This window comes from Lissotriton vulgaris, chromosome 1_2 (genome assembly GCF_964263255.1).
Source record: "Lissotriton vulgaris chromosome 1_2, aLisVul1.2, whole genome shotgun sequence".
Classification (NCBI taxonomy): Eukaryota; Metazoa; Chordata; class Amphibia; order Caudata; family Salamandridae; genus Lissotriton; species Lissotriton vulgaris.
The window spans coordinates 210,185,170-210,211,929 of NC_141686.1; the positions used below are offsets into that span (position 1 = coordinate 210,185,170).

Sequence of the window (26,760 nt, forward strand, 5' to 3'; positions counted from 1 at the left end):
GTCCAGCAAACTTACGTCAACCAAAGCACCTTTCAGGTATAAATACTACAAATGTTGCCTTAAGCAATGTTCTGTTGCCCGTCGCCTGAAGCTGCTGTTATGCTGAAGATATCATAGCTGCTATCGCTACTGCTATCGCTGCTAACTAGCGAACGATGGTGTGGTGAACTTAGGAGCTGAACAGCCGTCCCCCTGCAAGAGCCCAGCAGATGCAAGCTGCCCGTGGACGCTGCCCCTCCTCCTCCTCCACCTCCTCCTCGACGCGCTGAGAAGAGACGCTGCCTTTCTCCTGCAGAGAAATCCAGCTCCGGCGTTTCTGGTCTACCCTTGCGGGTGACTGGGATATCGAGCCCTGAGGGAGATACCAGACCTCCATCATTCTATTCCAGAGGTATGGTGTTGACTAAACCCTTAGAGAGAATTCTTGAAGCAAACCTTGGCAAAACCAACCTAAACTAAAGCTACTTACTTACTCCCCTCCCAAGTATTAGGCTTAGGTCAGGTACACTGGGGTAGGCGTAGTTAGAAGCACCAGTTGAGTATTTTAGCCTAATGTATATATGAATGTATATATGTTTTATTCATTTTAAACCATTGTATGGCTAAGAAACCATATCAATGCTTTTACAGCATTATTTCGCAATACTTATCTTACTGTACGTACTTTTTATAATAACAAGTCTTGCAATTGTGGCAATTCATTTCTCTTGTACGAGAAGAAAGACTGTTCAATAAATGATACCCTTTATTGACAACGCCCGTCTCTCTATTCTCTACATATTGTGAAAGTAATCTGCACCAACCTGACTGAGTAAAATAACTGTCTATTGTTTCACACGACCCTAGAGATTGACTCTTGATCTGAGGAGCAAAGTTGTCATGTTGCACGGTTGTTGGAAAACTGAATACCTTCTTGGCTGTGCCAGGGAAGCTGATCATTTCCTATTCAGTCAGTGACCTCTGAGATAGTTGGTAACAAACCCAATTAAGTTTAGCATAGTCAGTAGAGGCCTGGAAGATCCGCACTTCTACTTCGATACTACTGTTTATGTTATTCCAATGCGCAGGGCCTATTGGGAAAATAGGAACTACACTACAGCAGGATTATACATTTAGCAGCAGATTCTTGAGTTGGCCACACTTTAAACATCATAAAATGCATTCTGTTTCATTACCCAACTTGGTGCAAAAAAGCATAAAGTGGGGTAGGTGGACCTATCCTGATCCCTGGGTCCATATAATGTGTACCAAAGGGTCCCCCCACAACAAACAGCTATAGAAACAATACAATGCTCTATGTGTGAATTCTGGGCCCACCTGGAGCTCTGAATTAATGAATCCAGCATAGAATTTGTGAATTCTAGATAGTACTGCTGTGCTTGGCCAACGGTCAGAAGTAGGACTTGGGGACCCACAGCATGGTAGGAGCAATACCTGACTGTATCTGTTGATAACTGTATACATCATGGATTGGCCACCCGTGAAGGTTTGAGCATATGGTCTGGCCAGGTATCAGGTCCTGTGGCCATTCGCCTTATGCACATGGTTAACTGCATGCAGATGGTTGGGTACATGATCTGGAGTGCAACCCCTGTGATCAACCCCACAGCTGTAGGCCATGTTAGAAATTGGGTCTCTAGATGTCAAAGGTATGCACCCTGTCCAAGTAGGGACCACAGTCCTAGTCAGGGTAAGTCACAACACAACTTAAATTATCCTGTACTCACTCTCTAGTAGCTTGCCACAGAGCAGCAGGCTAAACTTAGAAGGCAATGAGTAAAATATTTGCGCAATAACACATACAGTAACACAGTGAAAACACCACAAAATGACTCCACCACATTTCTGAAGAATAAAGCATGTTTTTCTGAATGAAACAAGACCAAAACAACAAAAAGCCAATATATTGAAGAAATAAATGCAGTAAAGCGCTGAGAAGCAAGTGGCACTTAAAAAGGTTACTTTAGGTCGCTCTGAAGCGGGGCATAGTTGAAGTTCAGGCCAACTGCGATGGAGAGCTGTCCAACTACAGTATTCACGCAGGCCCCAGTGACCAAAGTACCTTTACTGGTCGCAAGCAGTAAGATGTGTCAATCTTCACACAGTGTGTGAAATGAGTCAGTTCCGAAGACGGGTGCCAGAGTATAGGTGCACTGAGCGATGCTCTGGTTTCTGCCACACAGTTCAGGACAAGCATCTATCTCACCAAGTAGCAGCGATACACTGGCCAATGCGTCGATCTATGGAGGCAAAGCGCTGGTTCCAAAGCAATGCCCTGATTTTAATCCTGCAACCGGGTCAATGTTCTAGTTTTGTCACGAGCAGACAGGAGATGTGTTGAAATCTTTAATGCAAACACCCGGGACACTTCCAGTGAGTCAGGCACACGAGTAGATGTACACACTTTGATTTCCCTGACTCTGAAGCAACCGGAGGCAAGCCAACAAACCCGTGGAAATCACTTGGAAGAAAGCAAAGTCCAGTTCTCCTTCAGCAGAGTCAGAGAGCAGCAGGCAGCAGTTCCCCAAACAGAAAGCAGTTCTTCCATGTCAGCAGTTCAGTTGAGTCCATTGAACAGCATAGCAGTTCTCCTGACAGAGGTTCAGGTGTAGACCCAGAAGCATCAGAGTTGTTGAGGTCAGAGCCTCTGTAGTTAAGCACAAATAAGTCTTTGAAGTGGGGGAGATTTCAAGGAATGTCTTAGAATTGTACTGATATCCCTTTCAACCCAGTCCTGTCTGCCAGGCTATCTATCAGGGGTAATTAGTAATGTGTGTGGGATCAGGCGACTACCATTTGAAGTGTAAGTGTGAACCCCTTCCTGCCTTCCTGATCGGGAATGGCCATCAGAATTCAAATGTATGTACATGGGTACTCAGCCACACCTAGCTGTCTTGTGTTTGTGGCTGATTGGAGGGAATGCACAAAGTGTTTCTGTAACCCAGCACAGATGCATATTAGAGACAGGCTGCAAGGCACACAGAGCAGTAAAAGCAGTAAGAGCATCGAAATGTCCACTTTCTAAAAGTGGTATTTCTGAAGTAGCAATGTTAAATCCAACTTTACCAGTAAAGAGGATTTATCATTACCAATCCAAAGATATGAAAAAATATGCAGATACTTCTTTCTATCCAGGAATGTGAGATAAAGGTATTTTAAGGAATTCCCAATGTTAGCCTATAAGAGGAGTAGGCTTCACAGCAGTGACAACCACATTTAGCTATTGTCACTACCAGGACCTGCAAAACGTAAAAGTGCATGTCCTACTTGTTAGACATACAACACCCTGCCCTATAAGTTTCCTAGGGCCTACCTTTGGGTTGACGTATGTGTAATAAATGGAGAGTTTAAGGCTTGGCAAGTAGTTTAAAATGCCAAGTGCGTGTAGGAGTAAACTGCACATGCAGGCCTTGAAGTGGCTGTCCTGAGACATGGTTGGAGGGCTTCTTATGTGTGTGGCACAAGTAGTGCTATAGACCCATGAGCAGCATTTCATTTACAGGCCCTGGACACATGTAGTGCACATTTCTAGGTACTTATAAGTAAATTAAATATGCCAATTGATGCCAATTGGTGTTTGCCAATGTTATCATGCTTTAGGGAGAGAGCATGTGTACTTTAGCACTGGTTAGCAGTGATTAAGCTTCAACACCCAGACAGCCCCAACAGATAGCAACACAACAGACCCTCCACACACCATCGACCACGTCCCCTTGCTAGCCTGGACCGGCGTGAGCGTCTATGACACCATCAAGACCATGAGCACAATCCACTCCGGCCCTCCATCAGACCTACTCCGGCACCACGTCTTCAGCAAAGCAACATCATCAATCTCTCCCTTGAGACCACAACCTTCCCAGAAAGCTGGAAACACGCCAAGATCATTAATCACCCTACTCAAAAAACCCAAGGCAGACCCAAGAGACCTCAAGAACTTCTGACCCATCTTTCAGCTCCCCTTTCCGGTCAAGGTCTTCGAGAAAACAGAACAGAATCCTGGACCCTTCCCAGTCAGGGTTCCGCAGGAACCACAGCACCGAGACTGCCCTCATCGCTGCCACCGACAACATCAGGACCCTGCTATACAACAGGGAAACTGCTGCACTCATCCTCCTAGACCTCTCCGCCGCCTTCGACACCGTCTGTCACCTCACAATACACGCACGCCTCCATGCCACAGGGATCCGAGACACAGCTCTGGAATGGACCACCTCCTTCCTCTCCAGCAGAACCCAGAGCGTCTGCATCCCCCGTTCCGTTCCAAAGTCTCTGAGATCATCTGCGGCGAACCCCAAGGATCCTCCCTCAGCTCGACACTGTTAAACGTTTACATGGCCCCGCTCTCACACGTCGCCTGACAGCACGACCTCAACATAATCTCCTACGCCGACGACACTCAACTGATCCTCTCCCTCACCAAGGAACCCATCACCATCAAAGCCAACCTCCATGAAGGAATGAAGGCCGTCGCCGACTGGATGAAGATCAGACATCTGAAGCTGAACTCGGACAAGATGGAGGTCCTTATCCTCGGCTCCAACCCGTCAGCCTGGGACGACTCCTGGTGGCCAACGGCACTGGTGGCAGCCCCGAACCCCACCGACCACGCACGCAACCTGAAAATCATCCTCGACTTAACGCTCTCAATGACCAAGCAAGTCAACGCCGTCTCCTCCTCCTGCTTCAACACGCTCTGCATGCTCCGCAAGATCTACAGATGAATCCCGACACATACATAAAAGACAGTCGCCCAGGCCCTCGTCAGAAGCAGACTCGACTACGGAAACGCCCTCTATGCGGGAGCCCCGACCAAGCTCATCAATCGACTACAACGCATTCAAAACGCCTCAGCAAGACTGATCCTCGATGTACCATGACACAGCGACATCACCTCCCCACCTATAAAACCTGCACTGGCTCCCCGTCAAGAAGAGAATATCCTTCAAGCTCCTCATCCACACACACAAAGCACTCCACAAGACCGGTCCAGCCTACCTCAACAGACGGCTCTCCTTCTATACCCCCAACCACCAGCTATGCTCCGCCGACCTCTCACTCACCACCGTCCCACGCATCCAAAGAACAACCACTGGAAGGAGATCCTTCTCCCATCTCTCCGCCAAGACATGGAACACCCTTCCACTGAGCCTACGACAGACCCAAGACCTGCTGACCTTCAGGAGGATACTAAAGACCTGGCTGTTCGATCAGTAGCAGCCCCCACCTCCCCTCCCCCCAGTGCCTTGAGGCCCTCGTGGGTATGTAGTGCGCTTAACAAATGACTGATTGATTGATTAAGTGCCAAGAGTCCTAAAGCCAGTGGAAATGAGGTCAGAAAAAGAGGAGGAGGAAGGTAAAATGTTTAGGGTGACCCTTCGGAGAGGGTCATTTTCCAACAGTGGCGTAGGCTGCATAAAGAGGGTTGAGTGCAGGGGTCATCAAGAGGTGAAAGGCTGATGGCCATCTGCAGCCATGGAAAGGCTATCTGCTTAGAATTGGATGACAACACCAACTTTACATAGTTGAATTTAATGTATTGTAGTTGTTGGCTGCCCATGGAAGGTTAGAGGACAGAGCCTGCAGCCAACCCCACTGTTCAAAGGCACAGACCATATGCAGTGAGTCTTGGCCAACTGCAGACTGATAGGTGGAGGATCTGGCCTCCTATGGCTGAAGGCAGGGCGCTGCCAGTGTTAGTCACTCAAAGAGGGTTGGACAAAGGGCCTGGACTTTACATCACTTTAGTTGTTCACAAGAATACAAAACCGGTATTACCATCTCTTTAGCCATATCCATTATTGTGCAATGCCCTGTTTCTCCAAGAGAGTGACTCTGACCTCCCCTCTCAAAACCTCTCCTCTTAGTCAATAAAAAGACAATATAGGGCTTCATGTGCACATCACTTTTGTGGTCAAAAGCTCTGTGTTTTGCACAATTTCTAGATTTGCTACAGCAAAAATGCTTTTCACTTTGTATAAGCACTTTGAAGAATCATAAAATTCTTCAAACCTTACAATTGCAATTTCTAGATAATTTTGAATCACATATTGGCACGGGATAGTTAGAACACCTCAGTAATGATTGATAAATGGGTATCACTGATCTGTGACTGCTGCTATGATTACAAACAACTGACCACTAACTGACCCCTGAGTTTGGGTGGTACTTGTGAATGGATAACTTGAAATGCAACCTATTAGAAAATAAGTGTGCGACTAAGGCTAGTACAAGGACCCAAGATATTTGATTTATCTTCATACCCATGTTCAATATTTGTTCAATTTATTGATGAGAGTGTATGGACGAATAATCTGAATACCATACATACTGTAAAGTTTCATATCAATTTGGCATACACAGTGGCATAACATGGGAAAGGATGTGGACAGACCAAAAAGATGTATCTTCAACCCATAACTGATACGCATTATAATCCACACTTTTGTAGTTCTTTACACTTTAGCATGTGTTTGACTTTGACTCATTCAGCATCACCCCTAAATCAGAACTCAACATTATTGTATCTCCTATATAAAATCATGAGGATCAACAGAGTCTGTTCAGAAGTTTGTGCTTCTTCAATAGAGAATGGCTTGTCACAAAGACATTCTGTGTCTTGCTTTTCTTAGGGCTGCTTTGACTTCCTTGTTTCTCAGGCTGTAGATCAGAGGATTCAGCATGGGAATAACAGTTGTGTAGAATACTGAGGCCATGCGGTCCTGTTCCATGGAATACTTTGAGCTGGGTCTGACGTACATGAATATAAGAGTTCCAAAAAATAAGGTGACACAGATGAAGTGGGAGGAACATGTAGAAAACGTTCTCCATCTGCCTTTTGAGGAACTAATTTGTAGGATGGCATAAGCAATGCAGAGATAAGAAATTAAAATGAAGAGTAGTGATGCTACTATGAGGCCACCAGCCACAAAAACCAACAGGGCCACATTAATAGAGGTGTCAGAGCAGGAGAGCTTCAAAAGTGGTGGGACATCACAGCAGAAATGTGTGATTGTGTTACTACCACAAAAGTTCAACTTGGCAGTGAAAATGGTTTGAATCAAGGCATTAATGGAGGATACTAGATAGGTGTTACGATCGCGGAGGTACCGCGAACTACAAATCCCGGCATCCTCCGGGAATAGACTACAATTCCCGGCATTCCTTGCGGCGCATCGCGTTTCCGCTATGCGATAAAAAGGAATGGCGGCCGGAGCAAGTTGTCGGTGATTCCAGTCCTGACGTGGTTATTGTCCTAGGAGAATTGGAGATCGGGTGCGGTAAGCGTGTTGTTGCTGCTGCGTTGAGAGGTTCGAGTTCAGCGGTGACTTGTCCCCTACTCGCCTCTTGCTGTTGTGAAACCATTTGTGGAGACCTTGTTTGTTGGTACTCGTGCTTGTTGGATCATGTTTGGGATTTGACCCGGTTGGTATTTTCGGCCAACGGCGGGTTATTCAAGTTTAGCTATCGAACTTGGGATAGCTACTCCTTTTTTGGTGGTGATTTATTTTGCTTGTAAATACGAATTGTCCTGGAACTCAACTAAGAGGTATTAGTTGAAGATACCATCAAGAGACCTTCCAGAGGTGCCTTGTCTGGAATTTGCAATACTGTGTGTAGAAGGGTATCACGGATCCTATGTACATTTATGTGTAACTTGAATTGTTGACTTTTGTATTAACAGGGGTTTAGGAGGTGTGGGTCGCACTCTACCCCTGTGACGTTTAAGGGAGTCACAATTAGGTAGGTGCATAGAGGTGAATAGGTTGGGTTGTATCAGAAACTGTGTAAATGTTGGTCTAGAATATTTATGTTCCTGTATGTTCCATTTTCCATAGTTACCTCGTATCCAACCCTACGTTGCTTCTACACATCCACAAGGCATTATATTTTCTTTTACAGGTATGAACCCTCATAGTCAAGAAAATAGTATTGATGCATTTACAGTATAGGGATTTAGTCTTATGCCTGTGTTCTGTTTGTGTCTTACAGATCTCCCTCCCTGCTGTCCCCATCCTTTCCTTCCTTGATCTTTCTTATTTTTTCCCCTCACTTAATCTTGTCAATACTCTGTGCCATAAAGGCATTCCAGGTGTTGGCTAGATTTAGAGGTGGGCGTACCTTTCTACAAACCGATCCTGAGGACGATTCGCAACAGAATCACCGACCCACGAATTCTTGTCCTCCCGGTCGGGTTGTGCTGGTATGGCCACTTTAGAGGATGTGATAGAAGCTCTGGGTGCGTTACAGTTAGAGGTAGCAGCATCTCGGCTAGAGACTGCGGACTTGAGGGCACGTGTGGACATCGTCCAACGCAATCCCTTTGATGTGGGGGGTACACCTCCACCTCAACCGGTTGTGGTAGAGATGCCAGTATCAGTACCATTGGCTTCACCCGAACGGTTTAGTGGGGATTCGGATAAGGTGCAGGTGTTCCTCACCCAGATAGCGTTGCACTATTCCTGTAAGCCTAGATCGTTTCCCACCAATCAGGCGAAGGTGTCCTTTCTAATTTCTTATTTAGCGGGCAATGCTGCACAGTGGGCTGTCCCCCTAGTTAATCGCAACGATCCTTTGTTGCATGATTGGGAGGCCTTCAAAACAGAATTCCTACGGGTATTCGACAGGAGGGCCGATTCTTATACTGCAGACAGAGAATTGTTGGAGCTAAGGCAAGGAAAAAAGGATCTTGTGACATATTTGAATGCCTTTAGACGCTTGGTAACGGAAACCACATGGCCTGAAAACAAACAGGCATCTTTATTTCATCAAGGTTTGAATGATGAACTCAAAGATGTGATTGCACAAATCGACCCCCAGCCTACCACATGTGAGGGATTGATTAACTTGGCCCTGCGTCTAGATCATAGACTGGGCGAGAGGAAGGGGGATAACCGAAGGAAACCAGTGGTAGAGACACATGTAGCTAAGGAAGCCGGGGCAGGTTCCTCATCCGAGCCCATGGAAATAGGTGCTGTGAGAACGGCCTTGACACCAGCAGAAAGGGAATCGAGGCGTAAACAGGGCCTTTGTTTATATTGTGGCAAGAAAGGCCACTATGTAAGGGAATGCCCTGTGAAGCCTAAATCCAACCGTTTCAAGGGTAGCCGAGTGGCTGCTGCTGAAGCAGAGAAGGCATCGGAAAACTAGCAGACTCTAGGAAACAGGAAGGGGTTTCTTGGAGTCCTCATTATGTCCCTTCATTGAGTAACAAACTACAGCATATGACTAATCATCTGTATGTGTCCGTTGTACTAATGTTGTCTGGGAAAGCGATAGAAGCTTCTGCTATGGTGGATTCTGGGGCGACGGGCATGTTCATTGATTCTCAAGAAGCCAAACGTCTAGGGATAGTTTTGGTTCCTAAGGAAAAACCAGAAGAGGTGTATGGTGTGGATGGGAGGAAGTTGAGCATGGGTCCGATCAGTTATGAAACTGAAGCAATCGAGGTGAGGTTGGAGGACAGGCATGCAGAGATGCTTACTTTTGGTGTGATCAGGGCTCCTCAATATGGCATTATTTTCGGTCTGCCCTGGTTGGAGAAACATAACCCCAAGATAGACTGGGACTCGAGAACGGTGCACATGAATTCTGAGTTTTGTCTGCTTCATTGTTTTCAGGAATCAATGAGACCAGTTCAGGGTTTGTTAGGGGGGTCCTGTATAGCTACTGCAGCGGAAAAATGTGTGCAACTCCCTGTTGAGTATCAGTCGTTTAGTCAGGTGTTTAACGAAGAACAAGCTGAGGGGTTACCACCGCATAGACAGTATGACTGTCAAATCGATCTGGTCCCAGGTGCTTCCATTCCATGTGGTAGGATTTATGCACTAACAGAACCCGAAAACATGCATCTTAGGGAATATCTGGACAAGTTGTTAGCCTTGGGTTTTATACGCCCATCCAAATCCCCAGCCGCATCGCCTCTCTTTTTCATTCCTAAAGCCAATGGTGAGCTGCGCGCTTGTGTGGACTTTCGTGCGTTAAACGCCATCACTATCAAAAACAGGTACCCTTTGCCCTTGATCAGTGTGCTTTTGGAACAAGTAAAGAAGGCTACGATATTCACTAAATTAGATCTAAAGGGGGCGTATCACCTGGTCCGCATGCGCAGCGGGGATGAATGGAAGACTGCCTTCAAAACCAGATATGGGTTATTTGAGTACAGAGTAATGCCATTCGGGCTCTGTAACGCCCCTGCGGCCTTTCAATTCTTTTTGAATGACGTGTTCCGGGACATCTTGGACCGTTATGTAATTGTCTATATTGACAATATACTAGTATATTCCGAATCAGAGGAACTACATTTCCAACATGTCACCAGCGTGCTCACTATCTTGCAGGCTAACCATCTATACTGCAAGATCAGCAAGTGCGATTTTCATGTGCATGTGGTGGAATTTCTGGGAGTGATGCTGAGTCCGGAGGGTCAAGAAATGGCGGACAGGAAGGTGGTGGCGGTAAGAGACTGGCCTGTTCCAACTTGTGTGAGGGATGTACAATGCTTCATGGGTTTCGCCAATTTCTATAGGCGTTTCATAAATCAGTTCTCGAGGTTGGTGGCGCCTATAACACACCTGCTGAAGAAAGGCAAAAGGTTTGTGTGGTCTGAAGAGGCACAAGCCGCCTTTTCGTCCCTTAAAGAAGCATTTGTAACAGCCCCTGTGTTATCACATCCTGACCCGGGCAAGCCCTATATTGTGGAGGCGGACGCTTCGGAAGTGGCAATAGGGGCGGTCTTGTCTCAACGCAATTCAGAGACTGGTCAGCTACACCCAGTGGCATACATGTCACGAAAGTTGAATCCGGCGGAATTGAACTACCACATAGCAGAAAATGAGTTGCTAGCAATACGTGACGCTTTTCAGGAATGGCGTCATTTTCTCATGGGTGCTCGTCACGTGGTCACTGTTTATTCCGACCATCGGAATTTGCAGTTCATGTCTGCGGCGCGTCATTTATCTCCCAGACAGCTCCGGTGGATGATGTTTTTCTCCGGATTCAATTTCATCATCACCTTCCGCCCGGGTGCTGACAATAGGAAAGCTGACGCTCTGACGCGCCAGTCAACTTGCAGTCCGAATGAGGAAAAGGCTGAGGCGAGCATAGTGGCTCCGGAGAAGGTGGTGTGTGCATTGCAGCCGGACACGTTCCTGAGAGACGTTCGGCAGGGAGTGAACTCCTTTGACTGGAAGAAGTGGTTGGGTAGCCATCGGGAATGGAGATTGTATGGGGGCCTGCCGATGTTCCATAACCGGTTGCTGATCCCTACTAGGGCTCTGAGACGGCAGGTATACATCTGGTGCCATGAATCACCTAGCGCAGGACATCTTGGGGTGGCTAAGACGCTGGACCGTGTATTAAGACAGTTCTGGTGGCCTTCGGTGAGACCTGATGTAGGGCGCTGGGTGGCAGCCTGTGCACAGTGCGCCAGGATGAAATCGGACCATGGCTATCCGCAGGGGTTGTTGCAGCCTCTTCCTACTCCAACGATTCCTTGGGATCGGATCTCAGTGGACTTCATCGTCGGCCTTCCCGCTGATAAAGGTTGCACAGCCATCATGGTGGTGGTTGATTACCTGTCCAAGATGGGGCACTTTGTGGCCTGTAAACAGGTACCTTCGGCGGGTCAGCTGGCACTCATGCTGATGGTCAACGTAGTGAGGTTGCATGGATTGCCGAGCGTCATTGTTTCTGACAGAGGGTCTCAGTTCACAGCTCAATTCTGGAAGACATGGTGTTCCTCGTTGCATATTGAGTCCGCACTCTCCACCAGTTTTCACCCACAGACTGATGGACAGACTGAGCGGTTGAACCAAACCCTTAAGCAGTATCTCAGATGCTACGTGGACAATGACAAGGAGAACTGGGTGGACTATCTATGGTTGGCGGAAGTGGCCTATAATAATGCCACACATGGGTCCACTAAGATCTCTCCGTTCTACTGTTTGTACGGCAGACATCCACGTTTTCTTCCATTTGTGCAACCTGAAACTGACTCCTTGCTTCCGGGGGTGGTTCATAGGGTGGCACATATCAAGGAGACATTGGTCAAGGCGCAGGACAACCTGCGAGCGGTGAAATGCAAGTATAAAGCTGCGGCAGACAAGCATCGGAGGCAAGGTCCTTTGTATGGTGTAGGGGACGAGGTGTGGTTGTCTACCAGGAACTTGCGTTTCAAGAAGCACAGTGTGTTCAACCCTAGATACATTGGTCCTTACAGGGTGTTAAAAAGGGTTAATCCTGTAGCGGTTAAGCTGAAGCTCCCTTCTCATCTCCGCATACATCCTGTGTTTCATGTTTCTTTGCTGAAACCATCCTCGTCGAGGGGCCGGTCCCATCCTCCTCCTGTTTTGGTGCAGGGTGAGGAGGAGTATGTGGTTCGTCGTATACTGGACTCCCGTTTCAGGAGGAGTAAGTTGTGGTATCTGGTGTCCTGGAAGGGGTACGGACCTGAAGAGAACTCCTGGGAACCTGCTCTAGGTGTCCATGCCCCGAGGTTGGTGTCTGCATTCCATAGGAGGTGTCCATTGAAGCCTGGCCCCTGTCCGCGTGGTTGAGAGAGGGATGTATTGTTACGATCGCGGAGGTACCGCGAACTACAAATCCCGGCATCCTCCGGGAATAGACTACAATTCCCGGCATTCCTTGCGGCGCATCGCGTTTCCGCTATGCGATAAAAAGGAATGGCGGCCGGAGCAAGTTGTCGGTGATTCCAGTCCTGACGTGGTTATTGTCCTAGGAGAATTGGAGATCGGGTGCGGTAAGCGTGTTGTTGCTGCTGCGTTGAGAGGTTCGAGTTCAGCGGTGACTTGTCCCCTACTCGCCTCTTGCTGTTGTGAAACCATTTGTGGAGACCTTGTTTGTTGGTACTCGTGCTTGTTGGATCATGTTTGGGATTTGACCCGGTTGGTATTTTCGGCCAACGGCGGGTTATTCAAGTTTAGCTATCGAACTTGGGATAGCTACTCCTTTTTTGGTGGTGATTTATTTTGCTTGTAAATACGAATTGTCCTGGAACTCAACTAAGAGGTATTAGTTGAAGATACCATCAAGAGACCTTCCAGAGGTGCCTTGTCTGGAATTTGCAATACTGTGTGTAGAAGGGTATCACGGATCCTATGTACATTTATGTGTAACTTGAATTGTTGACTTTTGTATTAACAGGGGTTTAGGAGGTGTGGGTCGCACTCTACCCCTGTGACGTTTAAGGGAGTCACAATTAGGTAGGTGCATAGAGGTGAATAGGTTGGGTTGTATCAGAAACTGTGTAAATGTTGGTCTAGAATATTTATGTTCCTGTATGTTCCATTTTCCATAGTTACCTCGTATCCAACCCTACGTTGCTTCTACACATCCACAAGGCATTATATTTTCTTTTACAGGTATGAACCCTCATAGTCAAGAAAATAGTATTGATGCATTTACAGTATAGGGATTTAGTCTTATGCCTGTGTTCTGTTTGTGTCTTACAGATCTCCCTCCCTGCTGTCCCCATCCTTTCCTTCCTTGATCTTTCTTATTTTTTCCCCTCACTTAATCTTGTCAATACTCTGTGCCATAAAGGCATTCCAGGTGTTGGCTAGATTTAGAGGTGGGCGTACCTTTCTACAAACCGATCCTGAGGACGATTCGCAACAATAGGCTCCGAGTGGTAGGTGTACACTGGCTGACTTGGTCATGATCGCTGCATAGAGTAATGGATTGCATACAGCCACATACCTGTCATAAGCCATGAGGGCCAGAAGAAAAACCTCTGAACCACCCATGGTAGCAAAGAAAAACATCTGTGCCATGCACCCTGCATGTGAAATCGTTTTCTTCTCCGACAGAATATTTACCAACATATTGGGAGTCACAACAGAAAAGTAGCAAAGGTCAACAAAGGACAGGTTACAGAGCAGGAAGTACATGGGAATGTGAAGTTGCGGTGATATCCTGATCAGGATCATGATGCTGATGTTTCCCACTAAGGTGGTTATATAGATATTTAAAAACAACAAGAAAAGAGGGACCTGCAGAAGTGGGTCTTCCGAGAGACCAAGGAGAATGAATTCGGTCGCCGAGGTCCTGTTTCTTCCATGCATTGTTCTGTACTGTGCATCAGGCTGGTGGAGCGATGGAGACTGACATGACAGCAGAGTCCTTCTCAGGGGTGGCACACAGGGTGCACTTCAGACACTGAAATAGATACAGAAGTATGAGAATCTATGATGCACTTGTAGTGACAGCTCCTGTGTACAGAGAGATTGAGAGGCACAACATCTACTCATGTCGATTGGAGCTCAGAGTTCTGTGTGAGTTCTTTCAAGAAGCCACCTGGCCAATAAAGACAGCTTTCAAAGGCAGTATTAGTCATGGGTACTGTTGAATATAGTGAATTATAAGCAATGAGTGGTCCTGATTATTACTTCCTGCTGATTTTTTTATTTTTAAATGAACAATTGTCAAACTGTGCTACTGTTGATTAAATTGTGTTAAAATGTGAGGTTTAAAGACCCGATAGTGCATGGTTCCCCTCCAGTGTGTAGCCGTGCAGTGCTCCTACAGTGTAGAGGGAGATCATTTTTTATAAACAGTTTTACGGATATTCAATGACAAAAACAAAACGTAGAAATTAATTTTCTGAAATGTTAAACCAAACATTCTTCTGTTTCCAATTGCTATATTTATTTTGATAATACATTAATCGGGTACATTTAGGAAATACAGCGAGGGGCATTACATTAAACTTTCAGCATGAAGCGAGCCCATTATTGAAATGAAATTGGTAAGGCGACGGAAATAGATTGGCCCACTATTGCATTTGCACTGCAATGGGTGGGTGGGAGGTTTGTCGGATGACGTGTGCCATCCCTGCCAGTGTCAATGACGTACAACAGTCTAATGAGTGTCGGAATCATACACCTCGAAAGTGTCAATACACTGAGGAGACCAGTGTATGACAGTACTTTTCATTGTACCCGAGAGTTCGTCTCTTGCAAGTTGTATTAGTTCTTTCGGAAGATGCCCTTCAAATCAATGACATACCTGGCTTCCTGGCAGCAGATTATTCCACTCGAGAGCAAAAATAATAAGTGGTTCATTAGCAGTCTGGCAGGATTCAATATCATATTAAAATATGTGCCCGATAAATGCGCCGGTAGCTTTTTTACCACATGATTGTCGTCAGGTTAAACCTTTTGAACATTTCCATAAGTGTGGAAGGGCGCCAAAGGTCATGCTTGGAAGACCCTTCGGGGTAGATATACGAACTTGTCACCTTGTGGCGCTGCGTGACAGGGAAAGGGAGAGACGTGCTCTATTTAATTGAACACAGCGCATTTCTGGCTTTTCTGCAGTGCTAGCGCCTTTCGTCAGTCTAGCGCCAACACAGGCACCGAGGGTGCCTCCGCTGCATGAAGTATTGTTTTTGTGCAGGAAGGGCCATCCTGCAACAAAAAACAATCCTGAGAGGCATATTCCTCTTTTAGTATGTGCAGCAGACCACATAGAAACAGCAAGTAATGAGATAAAGATAAATAAAGATGTTTCTCCTTCTTACGCCTACCCTGGAAAGGCTTATAATTTTAGCGCATTCCAATGTTTACCAATTCTGGTAAATCTCAGAATGTTTCAAAATCTGTGGGAGTTGTGTGGGACACTCACACAGAGGGCCCGATTCACAGAATGAACTTAAGACTCAATCCTAAACTTACTACTATTTTGGTATTCACAGAATGCTCTTACTACTTTTGGCATTCACCTAACTTCTGTGATTACCAAAAGTAGTAAGTGCATTCTGTGAATACCAAACTAGCAGTAAGTTTAGGATTGAGTCTTAAGTTCATTCTGTGACTCGGTCCCAATGCGCCTGGAAGTCTGTTCTCTGGCAGAGTAAGGCAACGCAGCAATTTGCACTGCATTTCCTTACTCCAGATTTATGCAGCCACTCCTGGGCCACGCAAAGTGGGCTTGCATGGTTTCATAAATCTAACTTAAGGTTTGTGCCGCCCACATACCACGTTGTGTGGTCAAACTGCAACGCAAACTTGGTCATGGTTCAAACATGGTTCTTGCTACCTGAACATCTTTATAAACATGTTTACATGTTGTTTGCCATTTAGATTTGCAACATCTCTCTAAACATCTACAATCATCTCCACTGCTTTGTCATTTTATATCTTTCAATTAAAAAACAGCTGAGCACATTGCGAAAACACATTAATAAATCAACACCATAAATAAGGACTCAAGAGAAATGCATCAATGTTTGTTTCTGAGAGAGTGTGTGTGCTTGAGCTCATTTATATGGAACGTTTCAGCAAGAAAATGGTTATGGGTGCGATTGTGTTTGCACATGCATTTTTGTGAGTGTTTAAATTTGTGAGTGTGTAATTTGTGTGTTAGTTCTTTGATGAACAAATGTGTTTACCTGTCGCTGTACCTTATGAGGATTTTCACACATTGTTTCTTTAAATGTGACCTGGTTTTGTATTGCAAAGAGGCACACCTTCCATAAAAACAGTAGCTTCTGTTAGTTACAGGACAATCACACATGCATGCCTACTGATAACCTCCCACTGCTGGATCAGCCCAGGGTAGCGCCTATAGGATTTGCACATTAACTCAGAAGGTGTGTTTTCCATTTTTTGGGACTAAGGGTTGTGGCCCATAAACAATGGGGGTCTAGAAACTGGCCTGCAAGGTGCGATATGTGGGATGCTTTTCATCAGCTTGTGTTGTACATTTATGTTTTATGTAATCACATTTTATTGTTTTAATAATACTGATACACCAGCAACCATTTACTGCCCAGATCCCTTTACAACGTCCCCAATGCAGGGTGGTTAATAAGAAAACTGTTTAATCAACCATTGCAACCATTGCAGCTGCTGGCAAAATAACATGGTGGAGAAGACTGTGAGCAACTAATAAAAAACAACACACTTACCTGCTTCTCCCGCTGCCGGCGGAATTGGTGCTACCCTCTTCCAGAAGTCTCTGGGCCAGCACAGTTCCAAGACTCCCTAACCAATCCTGATGCTGCTCTTATGCTGTGAGAGCAGCGCCTGTTGGTCTGAAGAGCCTGGTTCTGTGCTCACAAAGGGACAGGGAACCTGTGTCATTTCTTTACCAAGCTGTACATTATATCTGGGTGCAGAAATTCTAAGTGCACATGTCTGTTCGGCTGGCCTAAGATGGCCAAACTGGCATACCACTTACAAGTGCCCTCAACCCCCAGTCCCTGGATAGTGTTGAGAGGATTGCCTGGCCCCGCCCTAGACTTGGCAGCATCAGCTGCCAGTGAAAAATAAAACAATAATAATTCTGCAGTGAGAAAATCTCCTCCCCATTGCGGAGGAGCTGCCAATGGCTCGCTGTGGTACATTGTGGGATGAATTAATGAATCTGGACCATTAGGATTTCTTGTCATACTGTGATTGTTTTTTTGTTGCTGCTGTAGACAGATTATTTGCTCCACTGTTCCTCCTATGAGATTGGTACTGGGTAGGAGCCTGGTAGCATTCAACAGGCAGACCTGCCAGAAGGACTAACAAATGCCACTGCAGCAGCTGCTTTACCATTTTTTGATGCTTTCTCTGCATATTACAAGCTTGATAACTGAGCCTCCAGGGGCTCCTTTGCTCTGCTACACAATGCAGTAAATAGTCCAATAGTACAGTGCAGATGGTTGGTGCCTTGTCAGAGCTCACTCGGCACATCCACAGAGGAAATTTTGAATGCATGTTTTCAGTGGCAGCTGCCACTTAGTAGCATGTGTGGGGCGGGGGTATGGGGGGGATAGAAAAATAAATGATTTACCTTGCTGGTGGACCGCCGCCTTGCCTCACGTCATCCACTTCTGTTCCTGCTTAAAGCAGGAAGCACATCCAGGCTCCAGTAAGCCAATCAAAATGCTGCAATGCAGTGTTGTGATTGGTCTGAGATCCATGGTTTGGCGCTCAGACAGGCAGTGAGAGCCATTGAATATCTCTCACCAGGCTGTGTAGTACAGCCTGGTAGGAAACATGCAAAGTATGCATGACTGTTTGGCTGGCCCAAGACGACCAAATATTTATGCTCACTTAAGTGCCCCAACCGCTCCTCCCCTTGTTTTCTGTGATGACAGTGAAGCCCCTTCCCGTCCCTCAAACCAGCACGAAAACAGAAAAATAAAATGATAATAACATAGTGTTATTATCATTTTATTTTTCCATTTTGCACCGGACAAAATAAGGTGGGCAGTGCTCCTATGCCTTAGAGGAGGAGCTGCCACAGCTAAGCCCAGAAAGATCCACCATTGTCCCCATATCTTGGCAGGCTTATGTCAGCAGCCTCGGCCAGGTAGATGGGCTCTTCAAGCTTGGAGCACCAGTCCACTAATGTGTGCCAGTCCGGAATCTTCGAAGGATGTGTGGCATTCCACTGGCCTGCCATGTCCCATTTGTCCAATAATGTGCCCATGCCCACAAATTAGTGATTAGGCCTTGCACCACCCAAATCTTCCATAAAAAATGCACTACTACAATCAAAGAGAATTGTAGCAAAACTGAGGCACGAACACCATCCTCCTTTTTCACAAGGAGAAGGCAATGCCAAAAGAACATGTGCCAAAAACTCACACCTGAAGAGACAAAATCATCATAGGTAAACAACACATACCAAACTCGTACGCCTGACATCAAGGCAAATACTACATAATGTGAAATGGAGAAAACAACGAACCAGCACTGCAAACAAAAGGACCATAACACAGAAACTAAGATAAAGAATGTATGTATGTGTGATGTAGAATGTAGACAATCCAAAAAGTACAACGTAAAAGCGAAACCTACACATCACAGAAGGAATACAACAAATACAGGAGAGTAATGATATCTAAAACAAATTATTAATACTGATACTTGGGGGCATGGCTATGGCGCCAAGGAAGATGGCCGCAGTTCCGGAGAGCTCCGTTACGACGTGAGGTGACGGGGGCTCCTCCAGGCAACTTCTTCCTTCTTGGATTACCGGACCAGTATTGAAGTGTGGCGGAAGGTACACAGCAAATCTACATGTGCTTTCCAGCCCACAAGAAGCTGTCCTTACCGATATTTTTTACTTTCAAGTTTCGGACGGCTCGCGTTTGAACTGCAGCCGCCATTTTGATTACATCCCTTTGCCGTCTTTTGCCACTTTTGCTCTACTGAAGTCCTTCAACTTTCGACATGTTGGATATTTACTTCTCTTTATTGATTTCAGGAATGTGGTTAACTTTTGCTACCATTCCTGTTTCTGAATCCCTAATGCTGATTGAATTGCATATTTCCAGTTCTCCTCAGGATGTGGCCACCATTTTGATTTTGAGATTTTCCTCACTTCGACCTCACATCTTGTGCTGGTTTCTCCTTTTGACGCAGTACGTCTGACAGTTTATCTCTCCATACGATGGCTACTTCACGTACCAACCGTTCTGCTGCCCTTCCACAACCCACTGTTTCTCATGTACCTTTGGAAGATAATAACCCTTTTAGCGTTCTGCAAGATTCGTTCGATGATTCACAATTGGACAACGTTGCCATCAAGGGTTCTGCTACTCCTGGTTCGCATTCTACGAAATCTCTTTCCAAGTCTTCCTCCCCGTCTCCGAAAGGTAATTCAGGGAAGAGACCTAAAGCTAATCCTCCATCTCCTACTGGCATGTCGAATACTATTTCTATGGAACTTATATTGGAGGAGATCCGAGCTCTTAAACCCTATATGTCAGAGACCAATTCCCGTCTCCAGAGCCTTAAAGATAATTGGTCTCATACACAGCAGAGAGTGGTGGATCTTGAGGGATCTTTGGCTTCAGCTCAAACGGTCATTGTGCAGGTTCCTGCTATGCAGAATGAAATTGCTTCACTCAAACAGCAAATTGAAGGTTTGGAAAATCGAAATAGGCTTAATAACGTACGTATTTATGGCCTTGCGGAAAATCTTGAAGGGTCAAATCCAATCTTGTGTTTTCAATCTTTTCTTCACACTCTTCTCAATCTTCCAAATTCACCTCCTTTGAATATACAACGTGCTCATCGTCTTGGTCCAGCATCTCGTTTATCATCATCATCTTCCACTTCCTCCATGAAACCTAGAGGTGTCATTCTGTACTTTCTGGAGTATACTGATCTTCTTCGAGTTCTTCATGCAGCCAAACAGAAAGGGAAAATTTCATATAAGGGCTCTAACCTTTTCTTTGCTCAAGACTATGCCAAGGCTACTGCAGATCGCCGTAAGAGATTTTTGGACATGATACCGGCCTTACGAGCCCTGAATGCTCGCTACAGATTATTTCATCCTTGCATATTTTGGGTCACTTATAAAAAACAAGACTACATTTTACGAAGATCCTGTTAGCTTGCAGCAGTTCCTGGATTCCTGTCACACCGAATCGATGGATGTTCCAAAGCCATGAATATCGTTGGTCTTACTGTCTTTTATTGTAATGCTCTCTCTAGTTGTTTGCCCTGCTCCTAATGTTGCCAGTTTCATGCAGATGTTATGTTATATAGCTGCAATGTCTTAATTTCATGTTTGCTTGACGTATTTGTTATTTTTCTCCCTTGTATTCCTTTAGTTGCTGGTCTTGTGACCCTTGAGGTTCTTTTTCATTTGTTCCTCTTCAATTGCCTGATGGTTCCTCCCCTTGCCGCGTCTTCGTGGAGGTCTTCGGTCAGTTGTGCTGTCTTCCTTTATGGTTCCTCCCTCCCCAATACTCTTGTATTGTTACGGTATGTGTTTTGTTTCCATATTGAATTTCTATTTCTATCTTCTTTCTGTACCCTCTTTCCTGTTTTTTTCCTTTCCTGATACTCAGCTCTCTTCTTTCCTTTGCTTCACTTTCTTGTTTTTTAAGCCTTTTACTCCATCTTCTCCCATCATTTTCCTCTTTCTTTCAATACTTTTTTCCATCTCTCTATACTTTTTTCAGGACATCTTCATATTTTCTTTCTCTTATGTCTTCTTTTTTCTTATTTCTATTTCCTTATATACTTGCCTTTTTTCCATTTATCACTTGTTGTGCGGTTGTTTTGCTGGTTATTGCTCATATGTTTCAATTTTCTCTTAGAATTTTAAATGTCTATTAATGTAATTTCTTGGAATGTTAAAGGTTTGGGTTCTCCCATTAAGAGACAGCGTGTTCTTTCCCACTTAGCTCACCTGAAAGGAGATATAGTATTATTACAAGAAATTCATAACAAAAATGTTGAGGTCTCTAAACTACGCTGTAATTGGGTGGGTCAGGTTTTTGCTTCACCAGGGACTAGGAAACGTAATAGTGTTATTATTCTTTGTCATAAACGTTTGAATGTTCAGCTTGTTAAACAAGATAATGATACGGAGGGTAGGTGGGTTGTTGTATCACTGTTGGTCAACAAAATTCCTTTGACTGTGTATATGCTCCTACTGTTCCTGATAAATTGTTCTGGCCCCAAAGTCTTGCTTCCACAATGCAATACACTAATGATTATTTTATTTTGGGTGGGGATTGTAACATGATTATGGACCCTTTACTTGACCATAATTCCAACTCCCGATTTTCTCCTTCCCCAACACATGCTCAATTCACTTCCGTTATTTCTCAAAGATCCCTAGTTGATTCATGGAGGCTTTGCAAACCTACCTTGCAGGAATATACATATTTCTCCCCAGTCCACTCTTCTCAATCCCGTATAGATTATCTTTTTAGTTCCAAAGCCCTTGCACAACTCATCACCCACTCTGATATAGGTTCCATTTTAATTTCAGATCATGCCCCAGTTTCCCTTCAGCTTGATTTAACTTCCTCCTAGTAAAGGTAATAGGAGATGGAGATTTTAGAAAGGTAATAGGAGATGGATATTCCTTCTTGGTTGCTTTTCTTAGTTTTGCTTCCTTTTTCTTTGCTGACAATGAATCCCCTCAAACATCCCCTCAATTGGTTTGGGACACTTTTAAAGCTGCTTCTAGAGACTTCAATATTTCTTACGTCGCTAAAATGAGACGTTTAGCCACACAATCTATGTCCTCTCTTACCTCCCGCATTAAACATCTGGAACATGTATATTACTCATCTAAATCCCAGTCTGACCTTAATAATCTTATCACTGCCAAACTTTCCTTCAATAAGATATCCACCGAATCTGCCAATTTAATTTTGCTTAAATCCAGTGCTAAATATTATTCCTCGGAAAATAAAGCTGGAAATATGTTGGCAAATTATCTTAAGGTTAAAAAAGAACATGTGAAAATTGAGTCAATTGTCTCCTCCTCTAATACCATCCTTCATAAAGATGAGGACATTTTGGGTGAGTTTTCCAATTTTTACCAGACTCTTTACACTCCTGAATCTCCCCCTTTGTCTTCAGCCATTGATCGATATCTATCTTCCATCCCTTCTCCCTCAATTTCTGATGTAGATTTCTCTTCCTTGGACAAATATATTAGCTCTGCAGATATTTTAGAAGCTATTCGCGTTCTTAAAAAAGGAAAAGCCCCTGGTCTAGATGGTTTCTACATTGAGTTTTATTCTCATTTTTCTTCTTTTCTTGTCCCTAAGTTATATCAACTTTTTTCTTTCTTTATATCTTCTCAAAAATCTGAAGGCTCCTTTCAAGAGGCGTTGATTTGTCTTCTTCCCAAAGACAATAAAGACCATACCCTCTGTAAAAATTATAGGCTTATTTCTTTGATTAATCTTGATTATAAGATTTTTGCAAAAATTCTTGCTTACGTTTACCCCAACTGATAGGAAAAGAACAATACGGTTTCATCAAGGGTCGTCATCTCTCAGATAATACTCGGTTATTCTTCAATGTCCTTAGTAAGTCACAAACTTTGCCTCATTCCTTGGCTGCTATAGCCTTAGATGAAGAGAAGGCTTTTGACAGGGTTTATTGGCTTTTTCTTTTGTCCTCTCTTAAATGGTTCGGTTTTGGAGATAAATTTCTTTCGTATGTTTCATTATTGTATTCTTTTCCTAGATCCTTTATTTTTGCTAATGGTCTTATCTCCCCTTCCTTCCCTTTGTTTCGTGGAGTCCGTCAGGTTTGTCCTTTCTCGCCCCTTCTTTTTATTCTTGCTTTAGAACCGTTTCTAACAAAAATTCAGCTTAATACCAATATTTCTGGGCTTTCTTATGGAGAAAAACAAATAAAGTTATCTGCTTATGCTGATGACATCCTCCTCTTCATTTCTAACCCTCAAATCTCTGTTCCTGCTTTTCTTTCAGATGTTTCTGATTTTGCGGCTGTGTCAGGTTATAAGTTGAATGTCGATAAATGTGATATTCTTCCTCTTAATAAATTTTGTTTTCATGCTGATTTTTTGGTTTCCTCTTTTCATTGGAGCCCGTCCAAAATCAAGTATTTGGGTCTCTGGTTTGCTCCTTCAATGAAACTGTGGCCCTTAATATTAAACATTTACACACCACCCTCACAGATTCTACGACAAGATGGCACCCTTTGTTTCTATCCTGGTGGGGGAGGCTAGATTCTATTAAAATGATGTTAGTTCTTATTATTTTATTTTTCCTTTCTAATCTTCCTATTAATATTCCAAAGTCTTGCTATAAAACTATTTATTCTATTTTATCTCGTTGTTTTTTGGCAAAATAAATGAGCCAGAATGTCTTTCTCTAAGCTTAGACGCCCCAAGCATTTGGGAGGAGTTAATTTTCCAGATTTTTCATCATATCATACTTCCTTTTTTCTTTCTCACTCTATTTCCTTTTTATCTGACTCACTATTAGATGCTGCCTCTTTTCCCCTATGGGTTGACATTGAATCCTCCTTTTTTCATCCTTTTTCTTTTAAGGAGTTTGTTTCATTACCTCGTGTCCTAAGCAGATGTCTTTACCTATTCTAAAGAATTCTAGGAAACTTTTCCTTCCTGTGTTTCTGACTGGTCTTGATGATCGTACACGATTTTTACAGTCTCCTCTTTGGTATAATCCTCTTATCAAAATCAATAATAGAACTCTTTTCTGGGCGGCCTGGTATACTCAGGGCCTTTTTTGGGTCCATCAACTTTTTTCAGACGGTCCTTTTCTTCCTTTCTCTACTCTTCAAACTCGTTTTTCTCTTCATTTGTCCTTTCTCTCTAAATACAATTTATTATTAGCTGCTGTTCAATCCACTTATGACTCCCTTGCTTCTTCCGTCTCTTGTAATTCTTCTTCTTCTACTCTCACTTTATACTTTTTGTCATCCTCTTCATCTGCCTCACAGATATATACAAAATTGCATGAACCTTCTGATGACAGAGATAAGTCGGCAGTGGAACTGGCATGGGAATTGGATTTGGAAGAATCTTGCTCTATCTCTTTGTGGCAAGATATATGGAATAAGATACGGAAGTCTTCTAGAGCAGCCAATACTACCCAAACATTATTTTTTATTTATAATCGCCTTATGCTCACTCCTGCCAGATTGCATACAACAAATTCCTCTCTTCCCTCTAAATGTTGGTCCTGCTCGAAATTACAGGTGGATTTGAAACATATGGGAAACATCCTTTACGATGCAACTTTTACAACGCAGTGCCTTTACAACACGGCATTTACAACGACAACCATTACAATGCATTGCGCTGGGTAGCGCTCTAGGATAGGGAATACGTTTAATTTACTATCCAACACCTTCCCTAGTGTCCACGGGGACTGGAGTTGGAATAGTAAATTAAACTATTCACTATCCAGCACCCGAAAGCACTATGCGTTGTAAAGGTTTTCGTTGTAAATACTGCGTTGTAAAGGCATGCGTGGTAAAAGTATGCGTTGTAACATCATACATCCGAAACATATGCTCTTCTTATGTCCACTAGCTCATGTTTTTTGGTCTAAAGTTTGGCAACAACTTAATACAAATTTTTCTACTGATTTCCCCTTTTCTTTTACACATATTTTCCTGGGCAGCCTCTCAGATATATGGTCCTCCTCTGAGTTTAACACTTCTATTGTTGACCTTTTCCTAGCAGTAGCTTTTCAACAAATTACTAAAGCATGGAAAGATAAATCGTCCATCTCCTTTCAGGCCTGGTGGTGTGGTGTTTGTTTTAATCATAGATTAGATAGAGCATATGTTTATCCTGTTACGATCGCTATCAAACGTGATTTTTTGTGGTTACCCAATACTACCTTTTTAGATTCCTCAGCCAAATCCTCCGTACTTCACTCCCCTCATACTGAAGAAGTACCCAAACCCCCATGATATATTCTTGTTTATTCCTATGCTTCTGTTTCTATGTATGCATTTTTTCCTATTTTTATCCAAGTTTTCTTTCAACTTGTTGCATTCCAGATATTGATATTGTACTTTCTTTGCTGAGTTTCCTTTTTCCTTCTTTTCTTCATCCCTTTCTTTCTCGTTTTCCTCTTTCTTCTCCATTTAGTTTTTACTAGCATTGTTTTTTGAATATCAATATTGTATCTTTTTTATTTCATTGCATTCTTATACCCAATAAAGTTTTTCTTAAACTTAAAAAAAATACTGATACTTCAAATTTCTATGTTAATGATGAGTCCCAAAGAAAATCTACCAGTCGAATACTGTGTACTTTGTTTTCTTTATTATGACCATTCATCAAGGTCAGCCAACTTTTCACAATTTAAATACAACCAAAAGTCGATGCAATACGTCCCCATCAGGGACATCATCAAGGCTGTAAAGTAAAAAACATATAATCACTGCTATACATATAATCGTAATCAAAATCTTCACTGTTCTACATGATTTCGTACAAGTTACATAATGGTATATTAAACAAAGATTATTCAAGTCATTTTTAACAAAAAATCCAACAATTCCTACTATGCCTATTGAAGAATCGAAGAGAGGCATTTCCCTTCATCACATGGAGAAACTGAACAGAATTAGAAAATGGATATTGAATTTGAGGAATCAATCCTAAAACATCAACGCTTGTGAGCTCCTTCAGTCCCTAAAAGCATTCTACGCTTGAAACAGTATGTCCCTTCTATATGTGTAGAAATGTAGCCTAATATCAAAGCTAATGTGTATTCCTTATATTCCTGAAAGCAAATTATTCCTACATCAGCATGACCCTTCTACTGTATACGGTTATAACTTAAATATAGAGGCCCCATAATGGAAGCAAAATCAAATCAAGATAAAAACCTATTAATCTCACCTCCTGCCACATCGAGTCCGTATTCAAACAAAAGTGTTTCAAAAAATCTTGCCTATAGCGTCGTGAACAGTGGGTCCCCAGGGTTCAAGACTTCCAAGACAATTGAAAAAGCAAGAAAAAAACATATAAATCACATGTCCTGATTTCACTGAGGAGACCTAATGATATCAAGCACCCTTCACTCACCTCGATCAATGACTGTTCTTACTCCAACCACAAGCATGTCAATCAGCTCCACAAATTCATTCTCAATGCATAGAAGTGTTCATCAACTTTTATTATATTCGTCCTTTAATCTATACACAAAAAGACATGCAACATGCATGATTCCAATTATCCAAAATTCCCAGGCCATAGCTAATACATACAGCCACCTTTTGCCACCCTTTGCTCACCTCTATCAAAGATTAGTTTCTTTTCAATCCCTGTATAGTATGTCTGTTCCCAACAATCCCTCTTGCTTACTACTTCCGTTTTCAAATTCCCATGATTTGTCCTTTATATATCTGTAAGCCATCCATAGTAAAAATGGCTTAATCCACCTTATTTACTTAATTCATTATAAAGCATCATCATTAACCCCCATCTGGGTGCCTCTTTCGCTCACCTATTCAAGCCTGTTTGTTACGACAT

General features: G+C 43.6%; 1 protein-coding gene across 1 annotated transcript; it reads right to left on the reverse strand.

Annotated features, from left to right (window-relative positions):
* Nucleotides 1-6,596: 6,596 nt before the first annotated feature.
* Nucleotides 6,597-26,222, reverse strand: LOC147734997 (olfactory receptor 5AP2-like). Its single transcript, XM_086952550.1, has 3 exons — nt 26,128-26,222; nt 13,627-14,175; nt 6,597-7,086 (listed from the first exon to the last, which is right to left on the reverse strand). Exons 2-3 carry the CDS (start codon nt 14,079-14,081, stop codon nt 6,597-6,599), a joined length of 945 nt encoding a protein of 314 aa, XP_086808676.1. The 5' UTR covers nt 14,082-14,175; nt 26,128-26,222.
* Between the last annotated feature and the right edge of the window lie 538 nt (nt 26,223-26,760).